At 41.4% G+C, this 25,956-nt stretch overlaps 1 protein-coding gene across 7 annotated transcripts in view; it reads right to left on the bottom strand.

Moving 5' to 3' along the window:
• HTR4 (5-hydroxytryptamine receptor 4) overlaps nucleotides 1-25,956 on the bottom strand; it is a 248,757-nt gene that overhangs the window by 18,191 nt on the left and 204,610 nt on the right. For 3 of the 7 annotated variants that reach the window (XM_069592373.1, XM_069592374.1, XM_069592380.1), the window contains one exon: nucleotides 15,622-17,390. The exons of the other annotated variants lie outside the window; for them this stretch is intronic. In XM_069592373.1, coding sequence (XP_069448474.1) covers nucleotides 17,300-17,390 — 91 coding nt within the window. In that variant the 3' untranslated portion in view covers nucleotides 15,622-17,299. Of the gene's footprint in view, nucleotides 1-15,621; nucleotides 17,391-25,956 lie in introns of those variants that run through there. 7 annotated transcript variants of the gene reach the window in all.

Below are 25,956 nucleotides of genomic sequence, written 5' to 3' on the forward strand. Positions count from 1 at the left end.
TGGCTATTGTAAACAGTGCTGCGATAAACATTGGGGTACATGTGTCTCTTTCAATTCTGGTTTCCTCGGTGTGTATGCCCAGCAGTGGGATCGCTGGGTCATAATGCAGTTCTATTTCCAGTTTTTTAAGGAATCTCCACACTGTTCTCCAAAGTGACTGTACTAGTTTGCATTCCCACCAACAGTGTAAGAGGGTTCCCTTTTCTCCACACCCTCTCCAGCATTTATTGCTTGTAGACTTTTGGATTGCAGCCATTCTGACTGGCATGAAATGGTACCTCACTGTGGTTTTGATTTGCATTTCTCTGATAATGAGTGATGTTGAGCATCTTTTCATGTGTTTGTTAGCCATATGTATGTCTTCTCTGGAGAAATGTCTATTTAGTTCTTTGGTCCATTTTTTGATTGGGTCGTTTATTTTTCTGGAATTGAGCTGCAGGAGTTGCTTGTATATTTTTGAGATCAGTTGCTGGAGTATTAATGTAAGATTTTGCCCAGCTGAATCTATGTTTTTATATACAGCTATTTTCCCTTACATTTGTACTGTAGACCATGATCTTACAAAGCCTTTGACATCCCTCATTTTACTTTTTACCCACCATGAACCCAAGAGGTTGGTATTGTGAAAGTATGAGCAGAAAAGAAATCACACATCCCTTCCCTTGCCCAGACAAGACATGTAGAAGACCATGTTAACTGATCAGCCTTACCTTTCTTAAGTTCAAACATGTCTGGTCCAGGCAGAGCCTTGGCCTGGCAGCTTGGGACGGAGCTGGGGCAGGTCGCAAACCCAGGAAACAGCACTGTGCAGGCTGCCTTGGCTACTGTTTGGATACGGATGTGACAGGCTGGGGATTGGTTGGTGGTTAGCCAATGGCCTGACAGCAGGTGGTAGATAAACTCATAGCCAAAAAGACAATGTTTGGTGGCAGATAGAGGGAAGAGGTCAGACAGAGAGCTGGCATCCTAAATAATGGCTGGGAGTGCTTTGAACAGCTGGATAGCTCCTGCCACCTGCTATGAGTAAGAACCTTGGCTTTCCTGATTAGCTCAATCCCTGTTATGCTTGGAGGAATTCTTTGCTACTAGACAGGGTCTTATCCACAAATACTGAGTTAATACCTTAAAATCATTTGCCATAAGCTCAGAGGAGAAGCCTGTATCTGGCCCGAGGTAGGGACCCACAGCAGTACCCTCCCTGGGAAGGGAGGTCATATCATCCTCTTCCTCAGACTGAGGGCTCTATGTCTCCTGGACAACAGTTGAGGACCAAGTCTCAAAGCTGTTTTTAAGCAAAGCTTAATGCCATAACCAAAGACAGCTTCCCCTAGCGTGGCAAATCCCTACAAGGTGTACTTTCATATATCCTGCCCTATACATCAGGAACAACGATGAAATTTCTTAAGGGTAATTTTCAGTATTTTTGCAGTAACAATATCAGGAAATGCAACTTTACATACTGCCCAACAACAGTGTGTGTTTTTAATCTACTGCTTTAAAAACATCTGACCTGAAGTTGTTCTAAGCTAAAGCTGATTGGAAATGACTGGGACTCCTTCCATGAGCTAACTTTGCAATATCACCTATTTTTAGTCATTAACTCACTCTGAGGCTGCACTACTAATGATCTTAAAAACTTGCTGTAACATCACTCTGAGGGCACACTTTGCTCAAATCAAGTTTAGCTAAAGCCAAACAAAATATAGTTCTGATCTGACTACATGAGCCCTGCTGTCAAAAATATCCTGGCTCCTTACCTCACTCTTCCCTATGCTAGGGACCTCTGCTTGTCCCTAGTGGGAGGCTAAGTTTTGGCACATTCTGAAGCCACCTCTGCCCTGGATAGGAACTATTAGATGGGATCTGGTTGCTGTTGATGAATCTCACTCTCTGTAGCATTAACAATGAGGTCCTGCAGGGGGGTTGTGTTTGTTTGGTCAGGGCTTTTTCCATTAGGTTTGGTCATCAGCAGTTGGCTGGTTACAAATGCAGCCCTAAGATTGAATGGCTGGAATCCAATTATCCCAGCTTCCTGTCTGCTGAGCCCTGCCAGGGAAGAACACAGTCATGTTTGCCTGTCTTGTCAGGCTCCCAAGACTCAAAGTATATAATTTGGAGAAAACTAATAAACAACAGATCCTCAGATGTTTTGATGGAGAGGCAACATGGTGAGGAAAGAGGATGCACTTGTCCAGAACACAAAATCTAACGTGATTCCATATTTTGCCTCTTTCTGGCTCAGTGTCTCTCCTTTCATTTCTTTGCACTTTCATTTCTCATTTATTAGAGGGAGATCACAGCACCAACCACTGGGCTGTTGGGAGATTTTAATGAGATGTTGTATGTGAAAGAGCTTTGAAAACTATAATACTGCTGCTGCTGATGATGATAATAACAAAGTTAGCTGACATTTACTGAGAGCCTATCATGAAAGGGCACCCTCAGTTCAGTTCAGTTCAGTTCAGTCGCTCAGTTGTGTCTGACGTTTTGCGACCCCATGGGCTGCAGCATGCCAGGTCTCCTTGTCCATCACCAACTTCCAGAGTTTACTCAAACTCATGTCCATTGAGTCAGTGATGTCATCCAACCATCTCATCCTCTGTTGTCCCCTTCTTCTCCCGCCTTCAATCTTTCCCAGCATCAGGGTCTTTTCAAATGAGTCAGCTCTTCGCATCAGGTGGCCAAAGTATTGGAGTTTCAGCTTTAACATCAGTCCTTCAGTGAATATTCAGGACTAATTTCCTTTAGGATCAGTCTATCAGTTCAGTTCAGTTCAGTCGCTCAGTCGTGTCTGACTCTTTGCGACCCCATGAATTGCAGCACGCCAGGCCTCCCTGTCCATCACCAACTCCCGGAGTTCACTCAAACTCATGTCCATCAAGTCGGTGATGCCATGACTATGGTTTTTCCAGTAGTCATGTATGGATGTTAGAGTTGGACTGTGAAGAAAGCTGAGCACCGAAGAATTGATGCTTTTGAACTGTGGTGCTGGAGAAGACTCTTCAGAGTCCCTTGGACTGCAAGGAGATCCAACCAGTCCATTCGAAAGGAGATCAGTCCTGGGTGTTCTTTGGAAGGAATGATGTTAAAGCTGAAACTCCAGTACTTTGGCCACCTCATGTGAAGAGTTGACTCATTGGAAAGGGCACCCTAGTGGGTATTTAATAAACACCATTTCATTTAATACCTAGAAAAATCTTTTGAAAAATTGATGATGGTGGTAATAGTGATATTAATAATAATAACTAACATTTCTTAAGTGTTTACCATATACTGACCTCCACTGTCAGAATTTATACATGTTACATCATGTGAAATAGGTACTTGTTATTATCTCTAATTGACACATGTATAGTCAAAGTTATGGTTTTTCCAGTAGTCATGTATGAATGTGTGAGCTGGACCATAACGAAGGCTGAATGCCAAAGAATTGATGCTTTTGAACTGTGGTGTTGGAGAAGATTCTTGAGAGTTCCTTGGACTACAAGGAGATCAAACCAGTCAATCCTAAAGGAAATCAGCCCTGTATATTCATTGGAAAGCCTAATGCTGAAGATGAAACTCCAATACTTTGGCCACCTGATGCGACGAGCCAACTCATTAGAAAAGACCCTGAACCTGGGAAAGATTGAGGGCAGGAGGAGAAGACGATGACAGAGGATGAGATGACTGGATGGCATCACCGACTCAATGAACATGAGTTTGAGCAAGCTCCAGGAGTTGGTGATAGACAGGGAGGCCTGGCGTGCTGCAGTCCATTGGGTCACAAAGAGTTGGACACAACTCATTGTGATGTACCTCTAGGTGGTAATGCTATGTGTGATTATCTCATTCTGTGGGGCTTCCCATGTGGTGCTAGTGGTAAAGGTTGAACGTTGGAGGAGAAGGGTTTGACCAAGGATGAGATGGTTGGATGGCATCACTGACTCGATGGACACGAGTTTGAGCAAGCTCTCGGAGATGGTGAAGGACAGGGAAGCCTGGCGTGCTGCAGTCCAGGGGGCTGCAAAGAGTTGGACACGACTGAGCGACTGAACAAAAACAAACTGACACATATGAGAAAAACTGGATATGTCAGCTGGGTGATCTGCTCAAGATTAAGCTTGTGGAAAGAGGCCACAAGGATCCAAACATAGGCATTCTGATTCAACAGGAGTTGGCAAACTTTTTCTATAAAAGGCTTGATGTAAGAATTTTAGGTTTGGGGGCCACATGCCATTTCTGTTGCATATTCTTCTTTTTTGTTTTTTTTTCTGAGAGGGAACTCTGTTTAGTTCTTGTTATTGTTGAGTTTTCACACCCCTTTACAAATGTAAAATCATTCTTATCTTAAGGGTTACACAGAAATAGGTCAATGGCTGGTCGTGGCCCACCATAACTTGATGACCTTTGCTCTAGAGATAATTTCAATTTTACAGATAAGGAAACGAATGCTCAAAATACTCAAGTACTTCAGTCATTGAAATCAGGATTCTAATTCAGTTTTATTGACTTTCATAAAGTGTGTTAACCCACACTCTATTGCTTTCACATATGCTGTTAAAATGTAAGATATTATTGCTGAGTTAGGGACACTATACTCATCCCAGTCAATTTCCAAAGAGGACAGGATTTTCCCTACTTGAACAAATTCCCTGTATCTTGCCTTGGGGACAAGATAACAGTCTGAGGTTTAGCAGACCCAGTGCTGTGTACAATGCCTGACACATAGTAGGCATGCCAGAAATCTCTATTGAGTGAAAGATTTCTGATTAGATTCAGCAGCTAACCAAGATCTCAACCATTTGCTCAAATTCTCTAGACCTTGTGTTTGAGTCTGTAAATGAAGGCAATGACATATTCTTTGGTCTAGCTCATAGGAAATCTATAACAATTTATGGGATCATTTCCATAGAACTATTTGGGGGAAAGATATTATGTAAAGAAATATGATCTTCACCATGAATTGCTCTATTGACAACAATGGCACTTGGAGACTCTATTTATGCCTTTGAGATGCATACATCACTAGCCAGAAACAGAACAATAAGGATGAGTCTGTGACTTCATCAAGTTAATACTGTTGTATCCACCAATACAGTCTTATAACAAAGCGGGAATTTTTATTTTAACCTTGGGTTTTTACTTCAGGGAACGAGTGAACTTCTTGGAAACGTATTCAAAATTCTTTCCAGATTTCTAAGGGAAAGGCTATAGATTTTATCAGACGCTCAAAAGAGTTTTATTATACCCTAACTGTTAGAACTACAATAAATTGATGCAGTGTAGTTTCCACCTGATGAGGCAAAGGGGAAGATAAAACCTGCCAGTGCATAGTGATCAGTGCTAGGTTTTCCAGATGTCCTGGACAGGATGATGCTGTGTTATACTCTCAAAATACCCACTCAGGATCCTACAGCAGCTCCCCAGTTCCCCACTAGCCCAGGTGTCTGGGTCTGGAATCCATCCAGAAGATTAATCAACCATCCATGCTGGGCGAGTGACCAACACTCAGGGAAACCAGCAGGGTAAAAACAGCTACCAAATGCAGCAACAGGGTTTCTTCCGTTTTCACCTTTGCCCCTGAGATCAGGGCCACAGAGGGTGTCATAACAAGCCTGAAGCTCTTTGTTTCCCCCCATTACTAGAACTTAGCTAGCACTTAGTACTGGGTTAGTAATAATAATACTACTTTGCATTTGTTGTCCATTCCTATATATTTTAGATAGAATATTGTGTCTTAACTAACCTCACCAAACATCACTTTTTGCCTGGCTTTCTAGTTTTTGTAACTGTATCTTTCCCTGACTACTAATATTATAGCCATTAAAGGCCCATGCCAAAAATATATATATATATATATATATATATATAGATCTATTTCTCTCTCCTCCAGCAGCACAAAAACCTTTGCCAAGTGAATAAATAAAGTTTGGTATCTGTGAGGTGGGCCACGGAGTTTGTTTCATGAGAAATTTGGGACCCAGAAGGGAAGTGGCTTGCCAGAAGTCACCCAGCTGGTGACTCACAGTGGTATCAGAATTCATGCTTTTTTTTTTTTTTTCATATAGGCTATCACAAGTGAAGCCATCAGTTACAAAGGAAGGTTTAAATAGAAAATAAATGTCAGGAAATTAGAAAATAAACAGAGACTGCTCCCCACTGAGAGGGCTTCTATTAGATGAGACAGAATTCTGGAATGACTTTGGCATTTTACTTTTATAACTCAATGTTTCCGGAAGGCTCTGCATTGAGACGAGGAGATGCACTAATAAGAGTAACCCTGATAAAACCACTCTTTCCTGGTTCCTTCCATTGACTCACATCCCCTTGACCAACTGCCCACTCTCTGGCCAGCTGGTACAAAAGGCCCACTAGAAATGGCGCCTTGGCTCAGTCATCCAGGGGCTTTTCACTTGAAATTATGAATCCCCGGCTTGACTTCCCTTTCGCAAAGCCTTAGTAATGGATGACTCACAGTCTTCTCCATGGCAAGTTCCTGAGGATGATAAAGAGAGACTGCTATAAGGCTTCAGAGAATGAATATAGGGTACAGGGGGGCGGATTCTGTGTTCTGGCCAAGAATTTCATCATCAAGCAATGGCGTACGGGCCCCCACTTGGACCAGGTTGACAAGAAGACCGTATCTTAATGACTACCATGCTAACTCAGGGGACCAAGCCTGCAATGAAATACTATAATCCTTCAATGACATTCAGTACTAAGAAAGACTCAATTGAAATTGAATTATGTGATCTCACCAAGTATTTTAAAAACACGGATAATGTCTGAGCTTTTATCAAAGGCTCTAGACCAATTTAAAAGACTATCCATCCAGGCTACCAAGATATCCAAACATATTATAAAACATCTTCTAATTTTGGAAGGAACGCCTCTTTAAAGTTTGATGACATTGTTTCTACACAGGCCGAAAAACAGAGTATGAACTCTGAACTCTTAGGACAGACAACTCTAGGCTTGTATCCTGGCTTTGCTCATTATTACTTGTATAACCTAGGTTCAGAAACTTAGTCACCCTCAGCCTCATTTCAGTTATCCATAAAGTGGACTATTATATAAAATGACAATGAAAATAATAATAAAATACCAAATATCTCCCTGGTGGTATTGTAATTGCTATCATATACAAATTTAATTTAAATTATATAACCTCATAAGTCAGGCAGCATTAACACTTCTATTTTACTCATGAAGAAACTGAGACTCAGAGAAGTTAATTAACTTGCCCAAAGCAACTTAGCTGGCAACTTGAGAAGGATTCAATATAGTCAATACTATTTTTGAGAATTAAATGCTATAATACATGTAAAGGCTCAAAGTAGTATTGACATATCTCAGGTGCTCAATAAAGTTGTGTCCCTTTATCATCTTAAAAGGTAAAGTGCAGGTACTGCTTAGGAAACTCATGAACTGGAGAAAATGAAGAGACATTTTAGGCTTTCCATAATAAGACACTGAATCAACTAAACTCTGTTTCTTGCCTACGCACATCATATAAATCTTCTCTGATTCTGTAACCAAATATCTTACCATCTCCAGCTTCTCCTGAATAGTGTTCACAGCCTGCCCTTTTCTGGATCAGACACCTGACAAAGAAATAACCACTGCTTGCCACTTTCACCACTTCCCCACCCCTGGTTTCTCAATTTCCTTTCCATATGTCTCTACACGCAGCTTCAGAATTTCAAATGTCATGGAATCAGAGTACTAATAGTAACAGGTACACTTCAGTGAGTGTGTATGCCACGGACTATGTTCCACTGTTTATGAGCTTTAACCCACTGAATCTCACAACAACACTGTACAAAATGGGCTATGGTTATCCCTCCACTAAGAAGAAACAGTGACATCAAAGTGACACACAGTCAGTAACTGGAAAAGCCTGAATCTAAACCCATGTCTATCTGATGACAAAGCCCAAGCTCTTAACTACAAAACGCTTCTCAATTTATATTTGCAAAACTGAAGGCAGAGAGAGGCAGGGACATGTGGAGAGTCAAACAGTAAGTTAGATGCTGGGGGAAAAGGACACATTTCCTGACGTCTCTTGAGCATGCTGTATCATACCCTAGCTTGGGCAACTCCTACCTCCTTGGCCTGGACCATCCAACATTCACTCCATTCTCTGTGCTGTGTCAGTAAATGCCATTACAGGTAAAACAGTAGCCAATACTCTCTAGGATTATACAATGTCAAGTAACTCACACTTCAGTCTGATTCACCACCATGTTCTATAAATACAAAACTTTATTTAAGCTTAAGTTCTTTTTTGACAGGCAGACATGAACCAAAAAAGGGGGGAAAGCTTGCCATAAACCATGGAAATAATGGTATTTTAAAACTCTAATCTTTTGCTACTTGCAAGAAATATGATAAAATCTTGATTTTATTCAAAATGGTCACAGGAAAATTTTATTCTTATCAGAAAGCTGCAGGTACTGCAGTGGATGGAGAATTAAACAGCAGAGGAGCAGTGAGATTTGAAGGTTGAAAGAGCTAAGCAGCATGTGCAGTGCATATGCTATAAACAAAAACAAGTTCTTCCAAATAAGTAAATTCAATGAACTTACTGAAAAGCTTCAGTGCATAAAAACCTGTGTTGGGCACAAGAAAAAGGCAAAAAAAAAAAAAAAAAAAGATGATTGATAAGAATTGGCTCTTGTCCTCAAGGAGCTCAAAATCTGGGCTCTGGAAGGGAAGCTCACAATAGGAATCATTAATGAACCGTGAGGGCTTCCCTGGTGGCTCAGATGGTAAAGGGTCTGCCTGCAGTGCAGGAGACCCAGGTTCAATCCCTGGGTAGGGAAGATCCCCTGGAGAAGGAAATGGCAACCCACTGCAGTATTTTTGCCTGGGAAATCCCATGGACAGAGGAGCCTGGTGGCTTATTGTCCATGGGTTCAGAAAGAGTAGGACACAACTGAGCAATTAACAATACAAACCACACTGAAAAGCACAGGAAAAAGTTATAGGAGAGCAAATAAAGTGCTTCAGGGACGGAAATAGATTAAAAAACCTCACACTGTCTTGGAGGCTGGAAGAGACTTCAAGTAGAAGATGGTATTTGAGATAGACCAGATAAGAGATGCTAGGAGATGTATGCCCAAGGGAAAGAACAGAAGAATCAATAAACTGAGGATGAAAATGTGAAGAGCATGTAAGGGGAACACGGAGCAGATGGCTTGCTTTGTAACTATGTATAAAGAGAAATAACTGGAGGCAAAACTCTGGTAGACTTAGAAAATTATGGGCAGCCCAGATTTGGTTAACAACGAAGCCCTTTGGGCTTCCCTTGTGGCTTAGCTGGTAAAGAATCTGTCCAAAACGCGGGAGACCTGGGTTCGATCCCTGGGTCAGGACGATCCCATGGAGAAGGGAAAGGCTACCCACTCCAGTATTTTGCCGTAGAGAATTCCATGGACAGTCCATTGGAGAAGTCCTTTAGAGGTTTTGATCTGAGAAACGGCATGCTCAAAGTTGTGTTTATAGCCTAACTCCCCAGGCCAGAAGGTGATAGCATCAGTTGCAGAAGGATGATGTCAAGTAGGATGGAGATTTTTAAAAATGCGTGAGAAAAAATTTACTGATTACATAACCAGATTCAATTTCCTTTTATCTCTAATGAGATGAATAGTTTTATAGGAAATCACTTTCTGGCTAAATAATAATTGGCTTTTTTACTTCCAAGAGACCTAAGAGAAGCAGAAGATATTAAGAAGAGGTGGCAAGAATACACAGAAGAACTGTACAAAAAAGAGCTTCATGACCCAGATAACCATGATGGTGTGATCACTCACCTAGAGCCAGACATTCTGGAATGTGAAGTCAAGTGGGCCTTAGAAAGCATCAGTACAAACAAAGTTAGTGATGGAATTCCAGTTGAGCTATTTCAAATCCTGAAAGATGATGCTGTGAAAGTGCCGCACTCAATATGCCAGCAAATTTGGAAAACTCAGCAGTTTTCCAGTCGTGGCCACAGTCCTGTGGCTGGGACTGGAAAAGGTCAGTTTTCATTCCAATCCCAAAGAAAGGCAATGCCAAAGAATGCTCAAACTACCACACAATTGCACTTATCTCACATGCTAGTAAAGTAATGCTCAAAATTCTCCAAGCCAGGCTTTAGCAATACATGAATCGTGAATTTCCAGATGTTCAAGCTGGCTTTAGAAAGGCAGAGGAACCAGAGATCAAATTGCCAACATCCACTGGATCATCGAAAAAGCAAGAGAGTTCTAGAAAAACATCTATTTCTGCTTTATTGACTATGCCAAAGCCTTTGACTGTGTGGATCACAATAAACTGTGGGAAATACTGAGAGAGATGGGAATGCCAGACCACCTCACCTGCCTCTTAAGAAACCTGTATGCAGGTCAGCAAGCAACAGTTAGAACTGGACATGGAACAACAGACTGGTTCTAAATAGGAAAAGGAGTACATCAAGGCTGTATATTGTCACCCTGCTTATTTAACTTCTATGCAGAGTACATCATGAGAAATGCTGGGCTGGAGGAAACACAAGCTGGAATCAAGATTGCCGGGAGAAATATCAATAACCTCAGATATGCAGATGACACCACCCTTATGGCAGAAAGTGAAGAGGAACTAAAAAGCCTCTTGATGAAAGTGAAACAGGAGAGTCAAAAAGTTGGCCTAAAGCTCAACATTTGGAAAACTAAGATCATGGCATCTGGTCCCATCACTCCATGGGAAATAGATGGAGAAACAGTGGAAACAGTGGCTGTTTTATTTTTCTGGGCTCCAAAATCACTGCAGATGGTGATTTCAGCCATGAAATTAAAAGACACTTACTCCTCGGAAGGAAAGTTATGACCAACCTAGATAGCATATTGAAAAGCAGAGACATTACTTTGCCAACAAAGGTCCATCTAGTCAAGGCTATGGTTTTTCCAATGGTCATGTAAGGATGTGAGAGTTGGACTGTGAAGAAAGCTGAGCGCCGAAGAATTGATGCTTTTGAACTGTGGTGCTGGAGAAGACTCTTGAGAGTCCCTTGAACTGCAAAGAGATCCAACCAGTCCATTCTAAATGAGATCAGTCCTGAGTGTTCATTGGAAGGACTGATGCTGAAGCTGAAACTCCAATACTTTGGCCACCTCATGTGAAGAGTTGACTCATTGGAAAAGACTCTGATGCTGGGAGAGATTGAGGGCAGGAGGAGAAGGGGACGACAGAGGATGAGATGGCTGGATGGCATCACCGACTCAATGGACATGAGTTTGGGTAAACTCTGGGAGTTGGTGATGGACAGGGAGGCCTGTTGTGCTGAGATTCATGGGGTCGAAAAGAGTCGGACACAACTTAGTGACTGAACTGAACTGAACTGAACTTCCAATTATGTGCTATTTGGGATTAGCATGGCTTCCCTGGGCTTCCCTGGTGGCTTAGAGGTTAAAGCGTCTGCCTTTAATATGGGAGACCTGGGTTCGATCCCTGGGTCAGGAAGATCCCCTGGAGAAAGCAATGGCAACCCACTCCAGTGTTCTTGCCTGGAGAATCCCATGGAGGGAGGAGCCTGATGGGCTGCCGTCTATGGGGCCGCAAAGAGTCGGGCACGACTGAGTGACTTAACTATGGCTTCCCTGGTGGCTCAGATGGTAAAGAATCTTCTGCAATGCGGGAGATCCAGGTTCAATCCCTGGGTCAGGAAGATTCCCTAGGGAAGAGATTCTTGCCTGGAGAATCCTGGCTAGAGGAGCCTGGCAAGCTACAGTCCATGGGGTTACAAAGAGTCAGACATGACTGAGTGACTAACATTTTCACTTTCACTGGAATTAGGATACGTAAAATAAATGAAGAATCATTATAAATGTAAGCAACACTTCATGGAGAAATAAGAGAGACAAAAGAAAAAGATAAGAAGAGAATTATCTGTGTTAAGGATGGTTCTTGTGGCTAATGGGAACAGGTATCAGGTGGATTAAGTCCCCTCAGCTAGTGACACTGGGGAGAAAGGCTACACTTGGCAAGGTTTGGGTTCCATTTCCCCATTTCTGGCCCCAAATAATCTCTTTGTTCTTGGGGAAACTCCAGGTTAACTTCTATGTGATGGAAACATGATACCTACCTTGTAGAGTTTCAGTTAAAATACTTCCCATAAATCCTGGCCCATAGTAACTAACTGATGAATGGTAACTAAAATGTCCTTTTTATTGTCAATTTTTACTTACTTCTGTGATCCCATCTCCTACAACTTTCCCCACATTCACTCAGTGCCATGCACACTTACCAGGCTCATTATTGCTTTAGATTCTTTGCAGTTGCTGTTTCCTTTGCCTGACATAATATTCCCCCAGATTAACACATGCAGACTCCTCTTCAATATTCTTTTCCCAGGTCATAGGGGACTGATCTCTTGAAGCTTTCTGAATACCTCACACAATGTCCACACCTCTGCTTCATCTCATCTTTTTTGTTGTCGTTCTTCATAGCACTTGTGCGTACATAAACTTGTCTCATTCATGTTTTGTATGTCTCCTTTCTTATTTCCTGGTTCCCAGTGAAGGAATCTCATCAGTATTATTTTTAGTGGATCTTTGACAACAGGCCCTAGCGCATGAAGTGAAGAGAAGAGAAGTCCCTCAGTCGTGTCTGACTCTTTGTGACCCCACGGACTGTAGCCCACCACATAGTAGGTGTTTAAAATATGTTTCTCTGACTCTTGACAGAAATAAACTATGTAACACACAGAAACCACCCAGAACATGGCGACTATTAAATCAATGTTAGTTCCCACCCCCTTGCATGGGTCCAGAGAATGGCTGCTCCAAAATGAAGAAAGACAAGACGAAAGGAAAACAAAAGACGGTCCAGGGTTAGGCTAGCCCAGGTTTTGAGGTCTAGTTCTCTGCCTTGACACAGCGGATGCTTCACAGGAGGTGAAGACTCAGGTGGTCATTCTAGATGGATGTTTCAGGAGATGAGGCTTTTTCTTTATGGAGGAAGAGGTTCTGTAAATAAGTGGACAAGTGTGATTCTGAGGAACGTCATCAGGAAAAATGGCTTGCAGGAATCTTACAAATGCTTTAGAAAAATAAAGGATGGAAAAGCCAAGCACCATCACAGACTTTCAGTGGAGAGTGCCTTTTCCAGCTGCTCGAGGTTTTTAGATGTCAAGAAATCTCCTTCCAGTGATAGATCATAATGAGTAGAGATGAGGGAACCCAGATATACCTGTTCTCCACCCTACTTCACCCTACTGCAATAGAGTTCCAGGTAAAGCTTGTGTATGAAGAGCGAGCTTTGATTTGAAAACCTAATTCTTGCCCACCCTCTGCATTTCATATGTGAGATGATGGCGGCCCCAAGGATTAAACAGAAGAACTGGGTGAGTACACTGCCCCTGACTGCTGTTGGGGGTCTTTCCTTCACCCCATTCTCAGAAGAGCGGGGACTTGAATTTCACTGACATGTATTCTGGGGCTCAATTTCCAGGAACTCGAGAATCCTGAGTTGTTCATGACACAAAAAGAGGAGGCACATGATTAACAAACTCAATTCAAGACCAGTGAATGCATAGTACAACCGCCACGCTGACTTGAATGGCTCCTATGGCGTATGCCCGGAGAGTGGCTGGGCTAAAGCCTTCCCTATGCCCTTCTGGGGATGACCCATGTAAGAGAGACATGTCTTAGTACTTGAGGCTGACAAAGGTGACAGGAAGACAGGCAAAATCACATTATTTAGGGGTCCTGGGCTTCTGTCTTTACCTTGAAGACCCTGATGCTGGAGAGAGAAAATTATCCAGCATCAAACACCCAAAGCTTCTGAGGGGTGAGTTGGGCTATGAGACAACAGAGAAGCTGCAGAGAACTGAGGCGCAGGATTGACTTTGGCATTTTATTGTATACTCAAAATTCTCCTAATAGTTTTAAGACATTAGATTTCCCTCTGTATACAATTTCTATAACATGTAAAGAATGCACAGATATAAACATATGCATTTTATTAATGTTTATCAATAAATAGAATTTATCAATAAAGAAAACAAGGCTCCTATTTTTCCTAGAACACATTCTTGGGAACTGCATCAAAAAGTGGATTGCATCATAAAGCCAAGGGAATAGAAACAAATTAGAATCAGGGGTCCTAGTACTTCAAAGCTTTAGCTTCAAATAAATCATATGTATAACTAACAATTTCTTAAAACCAAAATATAATCATCATTAAAACTTGCAAGTCTTTGAAGATATATATTTAAATCCCATGTTCTGTATAATGGGCACACATGTACTTTATATGCTGATTACACAAGGGGACTTAGTTTGCTAGAAAATGCATGAGTGGCCCCACTTGTAATTCTGCTTTATTAAAAATGTAAACAAAATGAAGGTGCTATCTAGATAACACTAAGTGATAATTAACAATAATTTACATAGACTATCAGATTTTTTAAAATCTCAAATTATTTGCTTCAGTATCTCAATACACTCTTTATATAACTATCAGCTTATCATTCATGATCTAATTCATGTTGGAGGGTTATTTTCATATATATATATATATAGAGAGAGAGAGAGAGAGAATTAACAGGGTGGGGACAATTTCGATGACCCAAGTCTTTGTACAAATAAATGTTTTCATGGCAAAATGGTATTTGAATTTATTCCATGTGACTCTGAAGTTACATGAAAAATTAGGCTCATTATCACAAAATTTAGACTGCAGTCCTCATCTCTCTCTACCTACCTCTTTACTTTGAGAACAACAAAACCCTTCAAATGAGAGTGTTTGTGATGTACAAATTTTCAGTGTTGGTGTGTTTTGGGTAGCTTAGAATAATCAAATGCAAAGGGGGTAAATTTGGGCGAATGGACCCCCCCAAAAGATGATCCCTTGGTATTTTCAGTATAGGAAGCTCACTCTCTAATCCACATCTTGGTGAAGAAATTCTTAGACTTTGACTACCCAGGAGCACTCAAAGTAATTCAAAGTCATAGTAAACAAAATGGCATTTTATGATTTACAGAACATCATCACAAAAATTATCTAATTTCCCTCCACAACAGCTTCATGAAGTAGGCAGGAGAGATTGTTTCCGAGGCCGGAGAGGCCCAGTTACTAGTTCACGGTCACATAGTAAGTCACAGCAATTGATTCAGGGCCCATGCAGCTTCCCTTCTCTCTCATCCTAACTGCACGTTCATGGAAGTTGTGGACAATGTGGGCAGCAGCCCAACAGATACAGTGTGAGTCTCACTGCCAGGATCAGGGCCTTGCGGTTCAAGACTTTGCTGATCTCTCCTTTGTATTAGAGGAGGATCATCCTCCTAAACGTGGTTGCCTCCTAAGCTCCAATCTTGTTAACGGCACAGGGACAGTGACTCAAAAAAGCACAGGCAGTTGGTCCATCCAGAGTCAATGTACAAGACAGGACTTAGATAAACTTTCTTCATATATGATGAGAATAGGTCCCCAGATAAATCTGCTCCCATTGATCAGTGAGTGACAACCCCAGGCTACACCAGGAGCATTTCAGCATGGTGCATCTTTCTCAACAGCATTTGGGAGTTCCAAGTCACATTTCTCATTAGAGTCTTTTCCTGTTCCCTAACAAGTGATTTTCTCCACATAAAAAATTGTAAGCCTTTGCAGGACTCAGAATTTTTCTTTTTTCTTTTTTGGTATTTGGATTGTTTGACGGCAATTTTTTCTTTCTCCTTCCAAAGTCTCTTCCAGGCTGGTGCAATTCCAGAAATAAAGTAAACATCAGTGGAAATGATATCTGACTTCTTAAACAGCAGGAACAAAGACAGTATGATGAAGTCCTGAGATGCTATTAAACCACAGCCAAGACCAAACTGGAAACCTCACAGGGCTCTGGGATGTGGCAGTGTTTACTTCCCTGGGACCTTCACTCTGGGACAGGTGGCAAGAGCTGTGAACTTGGTTTTGAATGAAAGACATCCAGGTTTATCTGAAGGGCAAAGCTGGCAACGTCAAAGGTCTAGAAGGCCCAGATGAGGCGGCTAGTTCCTTTGAAACAAAGTCAAAAGGCAGGCAGGTCACACCTTTTCGAGGTAGCTGATGGCTATAGCAGCATCCTGTTGTCATAGAAACAGAAAGGAATCTTAGCAATCCCCTGGTCCAAACTTCAGTTGATAGACGAAGAAAGTAAGGTACAGGGAAGGAAGGGCATGGGTCACAATCTCACATCATGTTAGAAGTGGAGCCAGGGCTGGAATCCAGGTCCTCTGGCTTCAAGTGAAGCGCTGTTTTTCCACCTTGAGCACTGCTTGGTCCTGCTCCTCCACCTGGGGAAACTGCAGTGAGTGACAAGTCTTGGCAGCGTGAGCCTCCAACAGTTCTCTCCTTTGGGAGCAGCAAGGCCAGATTCAAGGATTATAAATTGGTACCATGGACTTTGCCACAAGCTTATGGGAAAGATTCCAAAATCTTCCAATAAACACTATAATGCCATGGGTCCTGCCCAAGGCTCTCGAGGAAATTATTTGTTCTAGGAAAGTGAGCATCTCAGAGCAGGAGGGCTTGAGGCCATGGCACTAGTTGGGAGCTGTCTGTCTTCTGCTTCCCTCCGAGGTTGCTGCAGACATGGTTTTCCTCTGAAAGATGGTTGCCCCGTTTCTTCCATGGTGAATAAATGGAGCATGTCCTGAAGAGAAGGACTGACATGGACATAAGGAAGAGCAAGTAGAAGTCTGTGATGGACACAGGAGGACGCACAGTTGGACCCAGACTCTGGGTGGAAAGTGTATTAGTGTCTGGCACAGAGCAGGACAGAGATGAGCCAGTGAGCAGTCTGAGCATGGCTGTGACAGACACGAACAAGCAAGAGATGCGTGCTTTTGGAACAGAACTCTGACCAAGGCAGGCGCGGGGAGGATGTGTTTTGGCAGTGCATGTGAGCAGGCACAGCAAAGAAGGACTATTTGGAAACGTCTATGATTGAGATAGGACACAGTGAGCTATCCTGTTTGGAACACGAGCAAGACAAACCAGGCACAGTAAGGGTATATATTGGGGACAACAGAGACTATGAGGCAAGGGTGACTATGAGGCCAGAAAGAGGGAGTGCTAGGAAATAAAAGGATCCCTTCTGGGGGGATCTCTGAAGAAGAACCTCCCAGTGAACAAGGGGGCCATCCTGTCCCCTGCCACCTGCTAGAATCCTGGAGGAAAAGCTCGATGGGCACAGGGTGCCTGCACCAACAGATGGAACGCTGGGTGAAGAGGACACCGGGTGCAGTCATGCACGGGCAGCAGCTCAGGACCTGCCCTCTCTCGGAGGGATGGCTGTCTTCAGGGTCACTGCCCCAGGGGCCTAAGTGTCACTGGGCTGTGCGGCCACCAGAGGAGAACTTGCTGGGGGGTGGGACTGACTCTCCCATTGGCCACCACATTCCACTGCATCCCTAGAGAGGGGAGAAGATCACAGAACCTCAGAGTTGGAATGGACAGATAGTCTGGTGCAAGAACCCGCCCACTGCAGGAAAGCCCCTTGTGCCATGCAGACAGGTGGCTGTTTAGCCCCTGCTTAGGAACCTCCACTGACCCACCAGGCCATATTATTTTTGATTAGCTTTAGTTATTAGAAATAGCTTATTAATGTTTTGCCAAAATGAGCCTTCCTACAGCTTCTACCCAGTGGAACTACGATGCCCTCCAGGCCCACTCAAAATTCTTCTCTCTGCTAATTATATCCTCCAAGTTTTCTCTTCTCCAGGCTACACATTTCCATTTTCTCTAATAGTTCATTATATGTTATGGTTTCCAGATGATTGCCCATAACGGTCACTGTCCTCTAAACACAATCCTTATTAAAATTATCTCTTATGGAATACAGAACCAGGAAAGAGCCCAGATCTACATAGTGACTCTGATTTATGTCACAAACTTCTCATCATCAATTTAGTTTACTTCTATGGATGTGATTAACATTAAGTTCATTTCCAACAATGATAATATTCTATTGGCTACGTGTTCAGTTAATTGCCAGGTTTTCTCTTTTTTGATACAAATAGCTGTCAATTCCTGTGGTTCTTTACTACACTGGTGCAATTTTTATTTATGTGTATATTTATTTATTTACTCATTTGCTTATTTTGCCAAAATACAAGACATTACATTTGTCTCAGTTTAATTTCATTTTATTGATTTGGTATCATTTTAGTCAACTGAGATCATTCTAAATCATAACAATTTCAACATTCAAGATAGGATTATTTAGCACTGACTCAAATGAGACTTTAAGGCTTCTACAAGCACATAAGAAAATCAGATATTTGGAACAGGGGGACCCATGTACACCTGTGGCTGATTCATTTCAATGTATGGCAAAATCCACCACAATATTTTAAAGTAATTAGCCTCTGATTATAATAAATAAATTCATCTTTAAAAACATGAAAAAAGAAGATCAGATAACTATTGCTACCTAGATCTTTCAGTTTAGTATCATTTGCCTTTTCAGTCAAGAGAAAAGAACTATTGATCAAACAGGGATAAACCAGAACCTGTGGTACCCCAACACAGACTAGCCTTCCAGCAAATGGGTAATCATCAGGGTGCCTGAGAATAGACCCACCCATGGAAGGCTTTGCGCAATGCCTTGCTGAAATGTCTCGGTCAAGCAGTAAGTCTGTCCTAATAGATAATGAAATGAGTTGACATGATATTTTTTTAAAATGAAACAACACTGACTCTTGCATACATACCATTTGTATAATAACTGTTTTCAATTTTTGGTAAGGTCTATTTCAAGTTGTGAGGCTACAGTTTCTGGAGTCTACTTTATTCTTTCTTTAAGAACTAGGGCAATATTTACTGATCTCCAGGCTGCTCTAAAACCCTGAGTCCACAAAAGAGCACCAGTCAGAGGTCTCATCAACCAGTTACTTTAATCCTCTGAGAAATATTAATAATACATCTTGGCTCAGAGACAGTTAAAAGCTTTCCATAAATCTCAGGCAGCAACTTTCTCCCTGTGATGTTCTCTTCTTTCCAGTTGGAAGACTATTCTTACTGAAGCAGAATATGTAAGATTTCTTCCCTAAATAATGAGAGCTAACTATTTTTGGGTTTTCTACTTGCTCTGAACATAGCTATTGATTCATCCTTAGTTATATTTTCCTTCGTTCAGATTTTTCACATGCCGTTTTCAAGCATGAGCTCCCTAGAAAAACTCAAAATGCAACCTCATGTCTTTACATACCCCTTGTATTTTCCTCTGTTTTTATTCACTGAACATATCTATTAAAAGAATGACTGAATAGACAGGAAGAAAGAAAAGAAGGAGAGAAGGAAAGAAGAAAGGGAGAAAGGAAGGAGGGGAGGGAAGAGAAAGAGGAGAAGGAAGGGTTTCTCATTTTTACTGGCCAAATTCCCTTTGTATCATACTTTTTATTATCATTAGCAACAATAAAAACAATCACTTATTAGGGTAGCACCTGTATGTCAGGGCCTGGGCTAAGTGTGTTATATGCATTAATTAGTATAGTTTAAACCCATTTAACAGACAAGGAAACTGAGTTTCAGAGTTAAATAATTTGCCCAAATTTATTCAGTTAATAAGTAAATCAGACCTTAAAAATTCTGGTCAGTTTGATTCCAAAATCTGGACCCTGAATTGTCCTGATACATCGTCACTCATTATCTTAAGAACCATTACTGCTAAGTTCAGTATTCAGGTTCTGTGTCTCCAGCATTTCCATGTCCTATTATGATGGACTTAGGGTAAAAGGAATATGCACATGGGGGTATATTACATCTACTCCTCCTATGGGAAGCCTACAGTATGATGTGTCTTCTTTTACTGAAATACAGTGTGACTGGGACACTAACATGGAACTCTTTCCTCTTGCCCGCTAAAGGAGCATCTTTGCCAAGAGGTGCACGTATTTTCTGTTATGCAGAACCAGGGAGACCAGGTGGAAAAGGGAAAAGAAACTGTGAAGTCAGGATAGCAGAGAGAGTAGAGGAAGGGGTTAAGTGAGTAAGCATAACAAAGAATGAGCAGAGGGGATGGAAGACAGAGTGGGAAGACCTGGGATAAACAGAATCACCGAGTTGGGTGTGTGGAAGGCTCCAGAGCAGTTGCGGAGCTTGGGAGGAGGTTCTTTGAGAAGTATCTCCAAGAGGTTACACTAGTTCTCTCATATAATTCTTCCAGATAGTCAATTAATGATTGAGACTTCTGCAGAATTGCTATTGGATGCTTGGTACCACTCCTTTTTATCCAGACAATATCAGTATAGCTCTCATCAAGGAGAGAAGAAAGGAAAATATCCCAGCCTCCTAACTCCATGGAGAACTCACAACTGACTCCCGCTCAGCAGAAAAGGAGACCTGAGGATAACGATGGGGTGATCTTGCGTTCTGGTTGGCCTGTGTCAGTCTCAGTTGACACTATTATATGAATCGCAGTTAACAGTTTAATGTCTTCTCCTTTTAAGGTCTTTGTTCAAGATACAGAATCATGGTGCAGTGTGCTGTGCCCCAAGAGATATCGTTCCCACATCTCTCCATAGAATTTTCCAAGCAAGAATACTGAGGTGGGTTGTCATTTCCTACTCCAGGGGATCTTCCCAATCCAGGGATTAAACCCACATCTCCTGCATTGGCAGGTGAATTCTTTACCACTGAGCCACTGGAAAACCTCATACAATGGGAACATGACTTTAACATTCAGTGAGTGCCTTTTGCTTTCAATTGCAAGGCCACCCTATTAACTAAGCAATGCAAACAGTAAACCAGGAGACAGTAACCTGGATTCTGATGTCTTTTTAGCCTTCAGTCATGGCATGCCTCTGATGACTGAGTCCCTTTCCTGTATCTCACTTTTCTCATGCCTTAAACCAGGAGGGTAATCTATGAGATCCTTTGCAGCTTTGACATTCTCGTTCTATGAGTAGCAGAGATGGTGGGTGACAGATACAGACCTTCTGACTGGGCACCAGCTGTGTGTGGGACTGTTCCCCAAAGCTGTGGGTATTTGAATTTGGCCTTTAATATTCTATTGTTAGAATCTGATACTTTATATTCTGTGTGGAAGGAGGAGGTTTCTCTGGAAACACAGGAAGATAATTTTGGGATTTGTATTAAAGAATCTGAAATACCTCAATTTTTGAATCTGTGAAGTCACACTACAAAGCTGTTAAATGTATCTGGCTAAGATAGGACAGGGAGGGGTGGAGATGCCACAACTTAAAATGCAGTGAGATCACAACTGTCTTTCCTCAAACATATGCTTGATCAGAAACATTGGCAGAGCCACTCAAAATCCTGGTGCAAAACACCATTAAAAAAGAATCTCTGATATTTTAACAGATGAGTTTTTAAAATGCAATTTCTTATTTTAATAGTTTTACCAAAATCCTCTACAATTCATGAAACATTCTTATATCATTATATCATTCCACATATACCCTTCAATGTAACTCCATAAGGAAGGCAGGTAGGTACAATGTAGGGGCATGGATTGACTGATAGGTAATAGTGGATCTAGTGCTATAAATCAGGTGGCCTGCCTCCCAAATCAGGAATTCTGTCCACTGGGAAACATGGAAACCACTGTATGGTGGGAAGAGTTTTGTGATGAAGTTTAATATGAACGGTTGATGAGACAGAGTTAAAATTACATTTGTTCCAGAAGAAGAGCGAGAAGGAGGAAAAGAAGGAAAAAGAGGAAAAGAGAAAGATTACTAAGTCATCTTTGACAAAACTGTCCAGAGACTACGTGCATCAGAGTTATCTTGAATACCCATAACAAATCCAGATTCTTAGGACCCATACACCAGACCTCTAAGGACAGTGTGGGAGTAGGGAGTAGGGAGAGGGCAGAAGTGAGGAGGGGAGAGCAGAAATCTTCATTTTCAAACGGTGCTTTCATTTTATTCTTGGGCGCATGGAAGTATGATTCCCCGAGGAGGTGAATGTCCAATTATTCTACTCACACCTGAAGCAGAGTTTAGCAACAGAAACATAGGGAAGAGAAAGGACATGTGAATAGGAAGAACTAGAGTTTGAGGCATTCAGTGATTCTTCACAAAGGATCAGAAAGAAAGCATTGAATTGCACGCAAACAGTTCATTTTAGCTGGGTGGACAAGTGGTATTTGTTGGCTTTTATGACATTGATGATGAAATGAGGAAAGATTTGGTGATGAATCATAAAAATGAGATAGCAAAAAATGTAAATGCAAAAGAAATGAGTTGCACAAAGCAATACTTTTTAAGGTGTTTTTTATGTGATGAAAAAAAATAATGACTGGGTACAACTAACTGATAAAAACTAATAGAACTGTTTATAAACAGTGAGCATATAAACTTGTACTGAGTTATTAGTAAGTTCAATGGCTCAGAAGATGACAGTCTAGACCAATTACTTCATTTGTCTTTAGAGCACTATCAACCAGAACAGAATATTGACTCTGGAAGATCCAGTATTTCCCAAATGTGCAGTGCTTTCCACAGATGATATACCAAAGAAAGAGGCATAGCATTAAACAACCTGAATGCAATAAGGATATTCAACACTTCTTTCACTCATTCTGCTCATTTTAAAGAGAAATACTCAGTTCGGCCCCACTCTGGCTTTAATAAGTCTCTAGTACCTAATAAAACAGAGAGCAGGCCTTTGCTCAGAGATTTTGGCAAGCAATATTATTAAATTTTAATACTAATAAAAATTTATGCAAATAACAAAAATTTGCTTTGTTTCCATTGTATTTATTTTTAAAATCATCTTCTGTATGTGATTTTGCATTTAAGGTCATGATAGAGTTTCCAATTTCCAGAGATCAAATTGCCAACATGCACTGGATCATCAAAAAAGCAAGAGAGTTCTAGAAAAACATCTATTTCTGCTTTATTGACTATGCCAAAGTCTTTGACTGTGTGGATCACAATAAACTGTGGAAAATTTTGAAAGAGATGGGAATGCCAGACCACCTGACCTGCCTCTTGAGAAACCTGTATGCAGGTCAGGAAGCAACAGTTCAAACTGGACATGGAACAACAGACTGGTTCCAAATAGGAAAAGGAGTACATCAAGGCTGTATACTGTCACCCTGCTTATTTAACTTATATGAGTGTACATCATGAGAAATGCTGGGCTGGAAGAAGCACAAGCTGGAATCAAGATTGCTGGGAGAAATATCAATAACCTCAGATATGCAGATGATACCACCCTTATGGCAGAAAGTGAAGAGGAACTAAAGAGCCTCTTGATGAACATGAAAGAAGAGAATAAAAAAGTTGGCTTAAAGCTCAACATTCAGAAAACTAAGATCATGGCATCTGGTCCCATAACTTCATGGCAAATAGATGGGGAAACAGTCGAAACAGCAGCTGACTTTATTTTTTGGGGCTTCAAAATTACTGCAGATGGTGATTGCAGCCATGAAATTAAAAGATGCTTACTCCTTGGAAAAAAAGTTATGACCAACATAGATAGCATATTAAAAAGCAGACACATTACTTTGTTCACAAAAGTCCATCTAGTCAAGGCTATGGTTTTTCCAGTGGTCATGTATGGATATGAGTTGGACTATAAAGAAAGCTAAGCGCCGAAGAATTGATGGTTTTGAACTGTGATGTTGGAGAAGACTCTTGAGAGTCCCTTGGACTGCAAGGAGATCCAACCAGTCCATCATAAAGGAGATCAGTCTTGAGTGTTCATTGGAAGGACTGATGTTGTAGCTGAAACTCCAATACTTTGGCCACCTGATGCAAAGAGCTGACTCGTTTGAAAAGACCCTGATGCTGGGAAAGATTGAGGGCAGGAGGAGAAGGGGATGACAGAGGATGAGATGGTTGGATGGTATTACCGACTCAATGGACGTGAGTTTGGGTAAATTCTGGGAGTTGGTGATGCATAGGGAGGCCTAGCGTGTTGCAGTTCACGGGGTTGCAAAGAGTTGGACATGACTGAGTGACTGAACTGAACTGAACTGAGAGTTTCCTTTAAAAGTAGATCTATTCAAATTTCAAAAAATGTATTTAAAGATAGATAGAAAATAGCATGGGCAGAATGCTGATATGGGTAAAAATTGTGAAAATAGCAGGCAAATGAAAAAAAAACCCTATCAGACAGATGCGAAAACCTAATTGCAGAGAATAGTGTCTTGACAAGGACGTAAAGCAATGCACCCTCAGGGTAGAAACTCTGGGATCTTAGGTCAGCACTCTTTTTATTATTTTGTGCTGCTTGCAGAAAGGACCCCAGTTAGCTGAATTTCCGTTTGGAATGCCTAACCTTGTAGCTTGGACAAAATATATTCTAAGGGGTTCTTTAGTTGCATCACCAGTGTCAGACATGTCCATGTTTCAACATGCCAAAGTGCAAGATCAAATCAGTACACACGGCTTATTCTAATCCCAATCCACTTCTGTTTATCCATACGCACATACAATTAAAGTCAAACCAAGTTGCTTGTGAGACTTTTTTCCATTTCCTACCATAGTTCTTGAAAGACAAATAAAAGACTAGAACTTTTCATCTTTGGGGGATCAGACCGTCTACCTGCTTCTTCTGCTCAACTATTTTGATATGAAAGAACCTAAAAATCTGCAGGAGAAAAATGTCTTAAAGGTATGGATCCATGATAAAATCAGCCAGTATAAATTTAAGTGAATGTTTATTATGTGTCAGTGATTGTGCTAGGCTAATCACGGATTATCTCATGTAATTTTCACAACAATCCTATCACAGAGCCTTTTTTTTAACAGTATCTAGTTGAGCGGAATGAGGCCTAGCAACTCGCCCAAGTCAAAGGCTAGGGAGAGGTGGAGCCACAATCTGAACCAGGCAAATTCAACAGCAGCATGGCTAAATGTGCACCTTCACTCAGTAAGTACCCTTGACTCTTAGACACTGCAGGTAGGAAATGGCCTGCTTTCTAGAAGCTGCCCAGGTGAGCAGAGAGTGTTTTAAATACATAAAAAGTATTTAAGATCCCACAGGATAAGCTGAGTCTCCAAGAAAAAGAGAAGCAGGTGGTGTGAGGGCCCAGAGGAGGAAGTGATTAGCTCAAAGATTGGGGGAGTAGGGATCAGGAAAGTTTAGAGCTCATGTTGGAACCATGCCTCAAGGAATGAGTAGGCTTGTGCCAGGCAAGAAAGTGAGAAAGAGCATTTGGGGCAGCGGAAGTAATTCAGAGGCTGGAGAATTCACTGTTTACCTAAAGAAAAATGATCAATCTTGCATGCTTATTGCATAGGGAGTTAGGTCAGGGGAGAGTTGGGAGAAATGAGTTGGAAAACCAGATTGGGTCAGGCAAGAAGGACTTTACATGCCCTTCACTATCTGCCCACTGCAAATCACACTATCTTGCTCAAGATTATTCTATTACAGCTCAATCCAACTGGCATTTACAGTTTAAAATCCCACATGCCTGAATGGCTTTAACATCGTCTTAAACAATACATGTGAAATATCTTCTCTCTCTATGGTGATATTATACACATAGTCCCAAAAGAAAACCAGAGGCAAAAATTTTATAATTTGCAACCCTGCCAATGTCTTGCCTTGGGTAATAGTAAGTTACCCCTCACTGGGAGGAGAAACAGACAACTACCTACCAGATAAGTTATAGAAGAGATCACTGCACTGGTTGGGATATTTGACCATATTGCTTCTGAAGCCCAGCCCATGTCTAAGAACCAAATGTCCTCCATTATTTCAAGAGTTTTCAATTAACTAGCAAGGAGCATAGCTTAGTGGTTAACAGCAAGAGTCTGAAATCAGATGAATATCTGTTAGAATCCTGGCCCACCACTTGCCAGCTATAGGATAGTAGCCAAGTAATTTAACCTCTCAGAGTCTCAATTTTCCCATCAGTAAAATGGGGATAATAATACTTGCTCCATGGGTTATATTAAGAATTCCATGAGATGATATATGTAATGCACTTAGCTTAATCCCTGACAAATAAAACCAACACTCAGTAAATGGCCAATGCTAAAATAATGATAATAAAGA

The sequence above is a fragment of the Ovis canadensis genome, chromosome 5 (genome assembly GCF_042477335.2).
Source record: "Ovis canadensis isolate MfBH-ARS-UI-01 breed Bighorn chromosome 5, ARS-UI_OviCan_v2, whole genome shotgun sequence".
In the NCBI taxonomy this organism is placed as follows: Eukaryota; Metazoa; Chordata; class Mammalia; order Artiodactyla; family Bovidae; genus Ovis; species Ovis canadensis.